The sequence below is a fragment of the Suricata suricatta genome, chromosome 7 (genome assembly GCF_006229205.1).
Source record: "Suricata suricatta isolate VVHF042 chromosome 7, meerkat_22Aug2017_6uvM2_HiC, whole genome shotgun sequence".
Taxonomy (NCBI): Eukaryota; Metazoa; Chordata; class Mammalia; order Carnivora; family Herpestidae; genus Suricata; species Suricata suricatta.
The window spans coordinates 95,173,825-95,187,924 of record NC_043706.1 but is presented as its reverse complement, the minus strand read 5'-3'; the positions used below and the strand labels follow the sequence as shown (position 1 = coordinate 95,187,924).

Here is a 14,100-nt window from a genome sequence, read left to right as displayed (position 1 = left end):
CATCTGACTTAAGCTCAGGTCATGATCCCATAGTTTGTGAGTTCGAGCCCTACATTGGGTTCTCTGTTGATAGCACAGAGCCTGCTTCAGATCCTCTTTCCCCTTCTCTCTCTGCCCCTCCCCTGCTGGTTCTCTCTCTTTCTCTCGCTCTCTCAAAAAAAAAAAAACTTTTAAAAAAGCCTTAAAAAAGACTCTTCTGTTTCATAACCATCTTCCTGGAGTGTGGAAATTCGGTCAATCAAAGCCAAAATCATGAGTGAGAGTCAAGCAGAAGTAATAGGCCCCCAAATCAGACCTTCTGCACAAAGAAGAATTAAAGTACTGGAATTTTTAGGCATAGATAAAAAGTTCACTATGTTTACTGCTCTTATAGAAGTAGAAGACACGCTTGAAGTTATTGATAAAAAACTGGAAATCATATTTTATTTTTATTTTCTAAATGTTTATTTATTTAGAGAGAGAACACATATGCACAAGTGGGGGGGGGGCAGTGAGAGAGAGGAGAGAAAGTATTCTAAGCAGGCTCCACACTGTCAGCACAGAGCCTGACACAAGCTCTATATTTTATTTATTTATTTATTTATTTATTTATTTATTTATTTATTTATTTATATAAAGTAAGCGCTTCGCCCAACGTGGAGCCTGAACTCAGGACCCCTAGATCAAGAGTTGCATGTTCCACTGCCTGAGCCAGCCAGGTCTCCCTGGAAATTGCATTTTACAATGACCTAAAATTGAAGAATAACTACTTAGAACATCTAGAAAAAAAATAATAAGTGGCTGACAAATTCCTGGGAAGTTTTAACAACCTATTATATGTAACTAGTGAGAGAATGAGTAAAATGCATGAGAACTCAGAAAAAATTATCAATAATAAACATCAGAGAGACAGATGGAAAATATGAGAAATTAAAATTCATGAAGGTCAAGAGATAAGGTCTGAAATATTAGAAACTAATCAGGGACACCTGGGTAGCTTAGTCAGTTAAGTGTCCAACTCTTGATTTCTGCTCAGGTCATGATCTCATGGTTTGTGGGATCGAGCCCCGTGTCCTGCTTGGGATTCTCTCTCTCACTCTCTCTCTCTGCCCCTCCCCTGCTTTCACACACACTCTCTCTGTCTCTCTCTCATAAATAAACATTAAAAAAATAATCAGTGGAATTTACCACATTAACAGATTAGAGGATAAAATTTCATATTACCAAAGCAGGAAAAACATTTGATAAATTCTAAAATACACTCATAATAAAAACTAAAAGTGGGAAAATGTCCTTAACTTGATTACAGAAAGAGATTTGATTATCTACAAAGAGATCTACCCTGAGCATCTTAACTGAAATGTTACAAGCTTTTCCTTTGAAATCAGGAACACATAAGGATGTATGAAACACTGCTTATGCTTAGTATTACACTGGATATCCTATTACCATAAAGCAAAACTGAGAAATAAAAGAGAGGGAGTGGCAGAGGGAGGGGAAAAGGCGGAAGCGGAAAGAAAGAAAAAAAGTCTTTACTTTTAGCCGCTACAGTTCTGTATAAAGAAAATCCAGTGGATGAATTATTGAATTAATGAGCATTTAATGAGATTCCTGGATATGTTATCAATACATATAAATCAATTATGTTTCTATCTACTAGTAACAAATATAAAAATTAAAGAATGCCATTGCAGAGCCCAGAAATAAAGTCATACTTGTATGGTCATTTAATCTATAGCAAAGGAGGCCAGAATATCAAATGGGTAAAAGACAATCTGTTCAATAAATAGTGCTGAGGAAACTGGACAGCTACATGTGAAAGAATGGAACTGGCCCACTCTCTTACATCATGCACAAAAACAAACTCAAAATGGATTTAAAACCTGAGTATGAGACCTAAAATCGTAAAACTCACAGAAGAACACATTGACAGTAATCTCATTGACATCAGCCTATGCAACATTTTTCTAGAAAAGTCTCCTCAGGCAAGGAAACAGAAGCAAAAAGAAACTCTTAGAACCACACCAAAATAAAAAGCTTTTGTGTAACAAAGGAAACCATCGACAAAATGAAAAGGCAACCTACTGAAAGGGAGAAGATATTTGCTAATGATATATCCAATGCAGGGATAATATTCAAAGGATATTATGCAACTCCACACCAAAGAAACCCCAATCTGATTAAAAAATGAACAGAAGATATGAATAGATGTTTTCCCAAAGAAGACAGGCAGATGGCCAACAGACCCATGAAAAGATGCTCAACATCACTAAATGCAAATCAAAACCACAATGGTTGAGGATCTGACTCTTGGTTTGGCTCAGGTCATGATCCTGGGGTGGTGGATGGAGCTCTGCCTTGGGCTCCGTACTGAGCATGGAGATTTGCTTGGGATTTTCTCTGTCCCTCTGCCCCTCCCCTGCTTTCTCTCTCTCACTCTCTCTCTCTCTCTCTCTGTAAAATTAAAAAAAAAAAAAAGCAACTCACTTTTATGGACCATTTGCTATGAACTACATACTATTTTAAATGTCTTGTGGTCTTGTGTATTATCTCATGTAATTACTTAAAGAAGTCTGTGAGGTAAGCTTACTGGCCCTATTTTAAATACCACTGTGGAAAAGGAAGAACAGAAAGTTGAGTTGGAAAGTAAGCAGTGGAGCTGGGATTTGAACCCAGGCCCAGGCACCTACCTACCTAACATTGTGTTGTCTCTTCATTTCTGCCATGAGACCCCAGAGGATGGTCAGAAAAGGCTGCACATTTGACCTGGGTTTTAAAAGCCCAATGGGGACGGCTTTCTAAGGGAGAAGGAACAGCTTCATGTCATGAGAGAGCTTAGCATGAGAGCTCAGTGAGGCAGAGGCAGAGATAGAGAAAGAAGCCCAGGAGGGGCAGAGGAAGAGAGAGAGAGAGAGAGAGAGAGAAGCTCACCTGAAGTGGGGCATGAGCTTACCCAATGTGGGACTGAATCTCATGAAATCATAATCTGAGCTGAAGTCAAGATGCTTAATGACTGAACCACCCAGGGGCCTGAAAAGGCATTTTGAAACGGACATAATTTGGTGGACTTTAGGAAATGCCAGCATGGAGACAGGCAGGCCACCAGGGTGATATGAGGCAAACCTCGAGAATGGAGTTCTGCAAGCTGATGGAGAATGGGCCCTCAGGAGTGGGCGTGGCCAGTGGCACTAGAGAAGACAGGCAAATACGGACTGAGAGAGGCAACCTGGAGGTGCCTGGTGACGCGGGAGAATAATCTCAGAAAAGCCAGTTGCAACCTGGTGGTCATGGCCAAGGAAATATAGGAGTTGAGGAAGTAGATATTCCTTTCTGATAAGCCATCAGTGGAGGAAATGCAAGGGGCATTGGGGCTGAAGGAGTGATGCGGTCCAGAGGTTCTTGTCTTTGGTTAGAAAAGACTGAAACTGAAAGGAAAGAGAGGAGAGAGAAAGAGGGGGAAAAAGTCATTGTTAGAATAAGTTCTCAGGGTGGGAAGAGGCATAATCCAATATAAAGATTGCAAAATGGTATTTGGAAAGAAAAAGGTTTGTGTCTCTGGAGAGGAGAGAAGAAGAGAAAGCTGAATGCAGATTCAGGTTGTGTTGGCAAGTGGGCAGAACAGGAAATTGGGGGGCTTTCTCTTTGATGGTCTCTGTTTTCTGCAGGAGATAGGGGGTAGAGGAGGTTGACTGGGGATGGGTAAAAAGTTTGAAATGGCATTCAGGGCTCAGATAAGATTGGAGAACATGCATGTGTAGGACCAACCATCCCTACTAGTGTGTGTGTGGGAGCAGAGAAGGCTGAGGGTGTGCAGATGACAGGTTTTTATTCACTTGCAGATCCTCCATTCTACCAGGCAAGCAAGCTGGTTGGAACCTCAGGACTATATTCTTTTGCTTTAAAATTATCTGTCAGGAAGAAAATATTTGTAAATCATGTATCTAATAAGAGGCCAGTATCCCAAAGATATAAAGAACTCTTACAACTCAACAATAAAAAGACAACCCAGTTTAAAAATGGGCAAAGGATTTGGGTAGATGTTTCTTTAAAGAATATATGTAAACGGCCAATAAGCACATATAAAAGTGCTTAACATCATTAATCATTAAGGAAAATGTAAATCAAAACCACAACGAGATACCCTTGCACACTCACTAGGATGGCTGTGATCAAAAAGACAGACAATGGGGCACCTGGGTGTCTCAGTCAATTGAGTGTCCAGCTCCTGATTTCAGCTCAGGTCATGATCCTAAGGTCATGGGATCAAGTCCCAAATCAGGCTCCACCCTGCTTAAGATTCTCTCTCTCTCGCTCTCTTAAAAAAAGCCAGACAATAATAGACAAGTGTTGTCGAGGATGTGGGGAAGTTGGTCCCCTCATTCATTGTTGGTGAGATTGTAAAAACAGGGCAGCCACTTTGGAAAAAAGTTTGGCAGTTCCTCAAATGTTCAACAGAGTTATCATATGACCCAGAAACTCCACTCCTAGGTATACACCCAAGAGAATTGGAAACAAGTTACACAAAATCTTGCTCCCAAATGTTCATGGCAGCATTATGCCCAACAGCCAAAAAGTGGAAACAGTCCAATTGTCCATCAGCTGATGAATAGATAAGCAAAATGTGATAGAGCCATACAATAAAGGGTTATTTAGACACAAAAAGCAAGCAAATACTGATACATGCTACTTCACAGACCAGACTTGAAGACACAATGCTACGTAAGAGTGGCCAGACACAGCGGGTCACATATTGTGTGACTCTCTTCATATACAATGTCCAGAAAAGGCAACTTTGTGGAGAAAGAAAGTAGGTTAGTGGTTGTCAGGGCCTGGAGGGAGTAGAGAGGGCAGAATGATGACTCCTGGGTGCAGTTTTTTGGAGTGATGAAAATGTCCTGGAATTAGTAAGGAGAGTTGCACAGCTTTTTGAATACACTAAAAGCCACTGAATTGTATACTTTAAAAGGTTTAATTTTATATGAATTATATCTCAATTTTTAAGAATCTAACAGGTGGGGTGCCTGGGTGGCTCAGTCGGTTAAGCATCTGGCTTCACCGCAGGTCATGATCTCATGGTTCATGGGTTTGAGCCCCGCATCAGGCTCTGTGCTGACAGCTCAGAGCCTGGAGCCTGCTTTGGATTCTGTATCTCCCTCTGTCTCTGACCCTCCCCTGCTCACACTGTCGCTCTCTGTCTCTCAAAAAAAAAAAAAATAACCTATCAGGAATGTAATTTGTTTGCTTTTTAGATAAAGAAATACCCCTCCCAATTATGAAAATACAGGGCAAGTAGGCACCTTATTCTTAGGAGCAGAATGTGGTAAGACCTCTGGTTTTAGAGGGGTTTGGCAAGAGCTGACTTACTCTTGTGGACAGAGCCAGCCTGACAGGGAAGACAATCCAACAAATCGTAGACCAGAAGTCCTCTGAGCGAAAGGACAAATCCCCTCCCCTCTCCCTCACCAGTCCTGGGTTAGGAGGTCCTCTGGGGATCACCCGGAGTGATCATGTGTGTATATGAGCAGCTTAGGTAGGGGCCTCTCTACTGAAGACTGGCAACTTGAAGAGATCACGTGTTAACTCATGATTTCCCCCAAATAAGTGAATGAATAACAGCAATCAATACAGAGCTATTAAGTACATAGGTCACACTCATCCTTTATGAACTGGAGTGGATGTTTAAACTCTGATGACCATACCTTGCTTTATCTGCTGTGTGCTTCTTATTTTGCAGGATAGGAAGACGATTTGTGTTGTGGTCCACAAGCACCGGCATGTTTTTATTTGGCCTCGCAGCGGCGTTCTCATTCAATTATTACAGCTTCATGATTGCACGCTTTCTTATTGCCATGGTGAGTCATGGGAGTGCTTTTCTTAAACCTCGAGTTCTACTGCAGTATTTTCATATTAAACCTCACTCTCTTTTAGTGTGGGTCATTTAGAATGTGGTGAGAGAGATCAGGGGCTGATCTTTGTTCATTCGACTGAGAAGTCTTTGTGCAGAATAGTAGTGCCCTGTGTTTCATTAAAATGAAAAATGGTCGCTTACTAGGCAGAACCTTTTTGTTTGACTCCATGCCTGGCACATGGTCCACATTCCACAATTACTAAGGCATTACTTTATTTCTGAGCAATTATATTGGCCTGGTAGAACCTGCACACATGGGCCAAACAGACATATAAGGTGTAAACAAAGTTGTTTGTGTAGGAATGAAAACCAGAGGCATTTGGCTTTTCTGTTATGAGGAACAGGGACGTGTAGTTTGAATGCCAACTTTGTCTTAATTTGGGCACACACGTTGTCCTCTTTGAGCTGTAGCTTCGAATCTGTAAACTGTAGAGAATAACAGCTGCTTCACTGGTATTGATAACCGGCTGTTATCAGGATTCAGACTAAAGAAAATGTCCATAGTACGGCACCTGTCACGACACAGCCTTCCTTCCTGTCGTGACTATTATCGGAAGCAGACAAGCCTGTGAGGAAGCATCCCCACACTTGATGAAGCTTCCAGACAGGTTCCAAGCTGCCAGATGACAACAGTGACTCTATTTGGAGGTCAGTGGTCAAGGATAATGGTGTGATGTTTCTATCTGTGGAAGGAGCTTGTGACCTTGCTGAACACAGAGACAGGCGTGCATTCCCTCTCACCAGGGTGTAGGAGCCAAGGGTCCAGCGAGAAGCCAAGGAGTTGGATCTCAGAAGGGCACTGCAGCCCCTCACAGAGCAAGATGGTGTGCTTAGTTTTGAAATCTTTACTGATGGCTTGAAAGGTTCCTAGGAAGCCACACAGATGGCCAAGAATAGGGAAAATGCATAAAAAATGAAACATTTAGGAGAATGGAGGTATAACACCTTTAAAAAAGTATATAAGAATATAAGGAGTTTTTAATACAAAAGGTAACAACCAGCAGTCTGTCTCCACTGAGGGCAGAGTAAGAGAAAATGGCTCTGTAACTGCAGAGTGAGATTTGATAAGAGCCCTTTTGGGGGAATGATGGTCCCAGAGGCACAGGTATGGAGAGAGGGTAAGGGTCCTCCTCTGGAGGGCTTACGAGGATACATTCAGAAAAATAGCTGTTTCAGTCTTGCAAATAAAACATTTGTTTACAGAACTAAGAAAATGAGACAGCCGCTCATTGAATAAATTTGTAAAACGTGGCCTTAATTTTCTGTGGCTCTCGTCTTTGATTTTTATGCGAAATGTTGTTGTGGTTGAATTCTGAATAGGGAAGACGCAGACAGACTAATTTACTCAACATGTTTATTGATCTGCCCACAGAATGTAATGCTAAGTAAGCAGACTAGGCCATTCCAGAAACCCTACAGTGTAGTGGGAAGGCAAGACACTGATGGGCCATCTTCAAAAGGTTGTGTGGGGGGCACAGGGGGAGTGGTGGAGAGTCTGAGAGTGAAGGCTTTTTAGTTCTGAGGGATGGGTAAGAGAAGAATGTTCCAGACAGAGGCTGTAAAAGAGAAGGCCCTAAGATGAGAAAGAATTGAAGGTCCAGACGTCTGGAGAGTAGAGAGGAGGTGAAATACCTTGATGTGGCTGAAAGGGAGGGAGATGATTGGGCAGGGCCTTGGAGGATGATCCAGAGTTTGCTGGACTTCTTAAAGGCTGTGAGAATATCCTGAAGGGGTTCAGGTGTGGTCAGGTGACCATTCTGGCTGCTCTGGGGGTGGGGTCAGGATGTGAAGAACAGAGTGTTATCAGTGGAGGTGACAGGTGTGAATGATCCAGGGAGTCTTTTGGAATAATATAAGTAGTTGTGTACGGATTGTCTGAACCCAGTGACAGAAGTAACCAATAGGAACTGGGAGTGGACTCAGAATTAATATGGGAAAAAAAAAACTTGTCCCGGACTGATGTTACTGCTTAACTTAATGGAGAAATTTATAGTATTTGACAGTTATCACAATCTTTGTTTGGGTACTGTCACAACAGCAGCAAACATGTACCAAACAACTTGATTCTTGGATGTGGGAGTCCTCATTATCAGGGTTCATTGAGTGTTGCAGTTACAAGGCTGTATGGAGAAATGTAAGCTGTTGTCACAAAAGTATTAAACTGAACATGAATGGGGAGGGCTCCACGGAGCACATCCCTGCTTACTCCTAGTGTCATCCTCTGTCACAGGAAATGGCTTGTAGGTTAGCTTCTTTGTGACTCTCTGATGCAAGGTGAAATTGCAGGTCTTAAAAAGGATGTTTGATTACAAAATGTCTTTGAAAGCAATGGGGGAAAACTAAATCCTACCCAAATCCCTTGGTCAATCCTTAAAATGTGGCCGAGATAGACAAGTTAACTTATGAAGAAATTGACATCCACAAGGATAATGACATGATTAGCCTTCAAAAGAGTATGATTTGAATATCAAAGGATTAAGACAGGCCTTTGGCTTTAGAATAATACTGCAGAAATTAACCTTATGATTTGTGTTATAAAATTCAAATGTGAAATAATCCTGTAGGAAAAATCCTAATCCTTTCACCATCTCCCACAAAAATATCCATCATTTGATTCATTCTTTGTTTATTTCAAGAATGATCACGTATTATTATTATTATTATAGTGAATTTTTGATAAAGAGGTTTAATTTCAAAATAACTTTCCTCAATTTTTAAAATTATAGTAAAACACACATAACATAAAATTTACCATCTTAATCATTTTTAGGTTTACATTTAGGGTGATATTAAGTATATTCATTTTGTGGCACAGCCATAACCACTATCCATCTCCAGAACTCTTCTCATTTTGCAAAACTGAAACTCTTATACCCATTAAACAGTAACTCACTTCCTCTTCCACCCGGCCCCTGGCGACCACCATTTACATACTGCGTCTATGATTTTGACTATACTAAGTACCTTATATAAGTAGAATCATACAGTATTTTACCTTTCTGTGATTGGCTTGTTTCACTTACTGTAATGTTCTTAAAGTTCATGCATGTTGCAGCCTGTGTCAGAATTTCCTTCCTTTTAGAGGCTGAATGATATTCAATTGTATGTATATGCCACATTTTGCTTATCTGTTCATCTGTCTATGGATGCTTGGCTTTGCTTCTACATTTTAGCCTTTGTGAATAATGCTGTTACAAACATGGGTGTACAAATTTTGAGGGCTCGCTCCCAATTGTTTTGAGCATGTATCCAAAATCAGGCTGCTGGACCATATGACCGTCTATTTTTAATTTCTTGGAGGGAATCCCCATCCTGTTTCCCACAGCAGCTGTATCCCTTTACATTCCCACCAACAGTGCACAGGCTTTCGATTTCTCCATATCTTTGTCAACACTTGTTATTTTCTGTTGTTGTTGTTGTTTTTATATATAGTAACCATCCTAATGGCTCTGGGGTGGTATCTCATTGTGTTCTTGATTTGCATTTCCCTAACGGTTAGTGATATTGAGCACTTTTTCATGTGCTTATTGACCATCCGTATATCTTTTTGGAAAAATCCAAATCCTTTGCTCATTTTGAATTGGATTATTTGTTTTCTTGCTGAGTTTTAGGAGTCTTCTATATATTCTGGATATTAATTTATCAGATGTATAATTTGCAAATATGTCATTCCATAAATTGCCTTTCGCTCTGTTGGCAGTGTCCTTTCATACACAGGCATCTTTAACTTTCATGAAGTCCAATTTGTTTACTCTTTTCTTTTGTTGCCTGTTAAAATAAAGTTTCGGGGCACCTAGGTGGCTCAGTCGTTTAGGCCTCCGACTTGGGCTCAGGTCAGATCTCACGTTCGTGGGTTCGAGCCCCGCGTCGGGCTCTGTGCTGACAGCCAGCTCAGAGCCTGGAGCCTGCTTCTGGTTCTGTGTCTCCTTCTCTCTCTGCCCCTCCTCCTCTCATGCTCTGTCTCTCTCTGTATAAAAAATAAATAAAACATTAAAAAATAAATAAATAAAGTTTCAATAAAATCTTTTTCTTCCCATCAGTTGACATAATTTTTTGTCCCCATTTAACAATTTCGGATTTAAGAATAAGGGCCCCTTGTATACAGATAAATTGGTACGCATATTCACATTTACATTAACTGAGAAATAAGTTCACACCGTAGAGGATTACTTACAAAACCAGGGTCTAACATGTATCATACACATCCTCTCGTTTATATCATACATCACCTCTCACGCTTGGCCATTTGGGGTGGCAAAGGTGGGGGAGGAATGAAAAGAGCCCTTTGAAGAAGGATGGGTTGGATGAAATACCATTTTTAAATGTGATATGGCTCTCAGAAAACAATTTTCATCATTTTCTTTCTTGCCTATGTGTGATTTGCAGACAGTTCAGACCCCTTAGTAGTTATAAATATGACCTTAAATCTGGACCACCCTCCCCCCTTTGTTTTTCAGTCTGGAAGTGGCTATCTCGTGGTGGTGTTTGTCTATGTGACGGAATTTATTGGCATGAAGTCTCGGACGTGGGCATGCATCCAGATGCATTCCTTTTTTGCAGTTGGAACAATGGTGGTGGCTTTGACAGGCTACTTTGTCAGGACCTGGTGGATCTATCAGATAGTCCTCTCCACCGTGACTGTCCCTTTTGTCCTGTGCTGTTGGATACTCCCAGAGACACCTTTTTGGCTTCTCTCAGAGGGAAGATGTGAAGAAGCACAAAAAGTAGTTGATACAATTGCCAAGTGGAATAGGGCACGCTCCTGTAAACTGTCAGAGCTGTTGTCGCTGGATCTGAATGGTCCTGTTGGTAAGGAACCCTTGGAAGCTAAGAAGCACGACCTGTTAGATCTATTTTATGACTGGAATGTTGGAACAAGGACACTTACTATTTGGCTGATTTGGTTCACTGGGTGTTTGGGATTCTACTTCTTCTCCTTGAATTCTGTTAACTTAGGAGGCAATGAATATTTAAACCTCTTCCTCATGGGTAAGTAGTTAAATTATATCTAAGTGTAGCAATGAAGTGACATTTTTACCATGCTTTCAGTGTTTTTTTATTGTCTGTTCTCTACCAAGAACAATACTGCCAGCCTTATTATTATGGTCTCTTTCAGTGTTTACACACTGGAACACAAGTACACATTTTCTTTTAAACTAACGCAAACAGTCAGAAGAATTTAGTCTCTTCTTTTTCTGCCTCTGCTCCTTGTTTGCTGCCTTCCTGTAAGCCCATCCCCACCTCAGAACTCTCTTTGAGACATAACATCTAGTACATCTGGCTCGTACCCTTTTAGATCTCTTTCTGTGCATTTCCAGTCATATGTGCACATAAAGAGATCATTCCCTGCTTATTCTTCTTTGTAAGTTGTTTTCCTTTTAAAATTTAGTATCTCTTAGAGATCTTCTGGTGTCTTTCTACCTTCAAAAGCCCTTAAGTTAGGAATTTGGGGCAGTAAAATCACTTAAACACAAATATAATTCCATTGTCATGCTTCTTTCATTTTATTATATCGGGCTGACATGGCGCGAGATTTTGCTGTGACATCGTGAGGCATGAGTCCTAGGGTCAACCGAATCCATACCAAACATGAGAGAAATATGAGAAACCTCTATTTGTCCATCTAGTCTTAACTCCTGGTTATTTTCACATAGGCTGCCTGAATTTGATATTATCCTCAGAAAGTCTTGCTGTTACATTTTCCCACATAGATATCATCCCTTCTCATTAAAGTGCTCTGATGACATGTCTGTTTTTGTTTATTAGAGCTTAGCAGGAATTATGAGAGCAGTACCCTTTTATTCTCTTTTTGGGCAAGCCAACAGGTTTGCAGAGTCCAGCTTGCTTGCAAACCCGTTCTTTATGCCAGTTCGAGAAATGACACAGTATTCCTAGGACAGAGCAGCAAATGACAGGAGAACCAAGTGGGGCACGGTGTAACATGGGGACGCATTGGCAAGCTGGAGTTTTAGATCTTTATGATACAGTTTCTTAATTTTAATGAAGATATAAATTCTCAAGAAACTGTGACATCTCATAAATGTAAAAATGTCTCTAAGATAAATATACATGGTTTTATATTCTCTACTGTCTTAGATTTTTCATGTCATCCACTTCCCAGAAGTCCCCTTGCTCATAGGTGCTTCTAGTAGAAATTCCTACACTGTAAATTTTTTTAAATGTTTTATTTATTTCTGAGAGAGAGAGAGAGAGAGAGAGAGAAAGAGAGAGAGAGAAAGTGTGAGCAGGGGAGGGGCAGAGAGAGAGGGAGACACAGAATCTGAAGACAGTCTCCAGCTCTGAGCTGTCAGCACAGAGCCCGATGTGGCGCTCAAACCCACGAATCATGAGACATGACCTGAGCCGAAGTCGGATCCTTAACCGTCTGAGCCACCCAGGGACCCGTACACTGTGAATTTTTGTTTTTAGCATGTTTTTATCTCAGGAGATGGGCTGGGGCTGGTGGGCATTTCAGCTCAAGGTTGGGTCCCTTGCAGGTGATAAATGCTTCAGAAGCTTCAAGACAGCATAGCCTTGGGGTTATGTCGGGGTAGGAGCAGAACTGGGCCTGAGTGATTAGAGAGATTATATATTATAGAGTGAAGAAGGTAATGGCAGATTGCTCTGAACCCCTGATGGTTGGGCCTCACCGCTTACACCATTTATATTCCAGGCACTGCCAAAATTAGATGCAGCATCAGGGGCGCCTGGGTGGCTCAGTCAGTGTCCGGCTTCGGCTCAGGTCATGGTCTCACGGTTGGTGGGTTCAAGCCCCGTGTCGGGCTCTGTGCTGACAGCTAGCTCAGAGCCTGGAGCCTGCTTCAGATTCTGTATCTCCCTCTCTCTCTGACCCTCCCCTGCTCACGCTGTCTCTCTCTCTCTCTCAAAAATAAATAAAAACCAAAAAAAAATTTTTTTTAGATGCAGCATCAGTAATGCAACAGGTCAAGAAAAACCAGTGTGGGGTATTTCACATGCTCTTCAGCAGTTTCACAGTCGCTGCCCAGCTTTGCTGGACTAGGGGTCAGGCAGGGAGGGAGGCGGTGGGGGAAGGAGGCTGCAGGAGAGGAGGCCTGGCTCCTGAAGAATTTGCTTCCCGTCCCTGAGCTGTCATTTACTCATTTGGCTCAAAGCAGTTACTCTCCACTGTCAAGTGGGGACACTAATCCAGGGCTACCCACATGCGGCTCTTTTGTGGATCATTGTCTCTTATTGGACCTGAAAAGTGCTTGATAAAGTCTTAAAAAAAAAAAAAAAAAAAAAGGGTAGAATGACAGATGTACAAACTCATCTGGCCCGAGAGCATGGACTTTACAGCAGGGTCCAAGGTCTGTGGAAGGGAGACATTTCCTCCAGAGGTGTCTGTTCTACATTTCAGTGAGACCAGCTCTCAGCGGCGGCTTATTTTTTTGCCTTTGCCTGAGCCACTGTTTTTGAGCAGCAGCAACTGAGTTTAGTTTCTAATGTACCACTAAGACCGTTCACTCCGAAAATATGTTTTCTCCCCCCGTGACGTGCTCAGAAGCTGTGGGAGACATGCAGACCTGCCTCTCCAGGTGCTCGCACCGTTCTGTAGTCGCAAGGACAAGTCAGGTTGCTCCTAAGAGGCAGTGGCCGGTAGTCTTCTGAGCTTAGGCAAGCTGCAGAGGGAGGAAAGAACTTGAAGATGGAATGGCCTGGAAGATCTGGGCTGCTAAAGGATGGCAGTTTCCTAAAGGAGATTGTGGGGTTTGCTCAGTTTGGCCGAGAGAGCTTACTTGCCCCCTGTTTCACTGTGGCTGGTTGATACACAGCTATTTTGCTCTGGATCTCAGATTCAAACTTCGGTTTTGCAAGAGAAGAGCTTTTAAGTTATCAACTAGATCCAGCTCTTTATTTTTGCTGTGGGGCAGTAAGAAGAGGCCTGAGGCAGTTTCTGTTCTATAGGGGATTGTTTTTAAGTTTATTTATTTGTTTTGAGAGAGAACAAGAGCAGGAGAGGGGCAGAAAGAGAATCCCAAGCAGGATTCAGCACACACCCCATGTGGGGTTTGATCCCATGAACCCTGAGAGATCATGATCTGAGCTGAAATCAAGAGTTGGATGCTTAACCAACTCAGCCACGCAGGTGCCCCTTGTGTTAGATTAAAAAACATTTTTTAATGTTTTATTTTATATTTGAGAGAGAGAGAGAGAGAGAGCGCGCGCGCGCGCAGGGGAGGGGCAGAGAGTCA

The 14,100-nt window shown here is 41.8% G+C and overlaps 1 protein-coding gene across 1 annotated transcript in view; it reads left to right on the top strand.

Moving 5' to 3' along the window:
* Positions 1-14,100, top strand: part of SLC22A16 (solute carrier family 22 member 16) — a 72,558-nt gene that overhangs the window by 47,863 nt on the left and 10,595 nt on the right. Inside the window, exons 6-7 of the mRNA XM_029943209.1 lie at positions 5,714-5,831; positions 10,345-10,876. Coding sequence (XP_029799069.1) covers positions 5,714-5,831; positions 10,345-10,876 — 650 coding nt within the window. The remainder of the gene's footprint in view (positions 1-5,713; positions 5,832-10,344; positions 10,877-14,100) is intronic.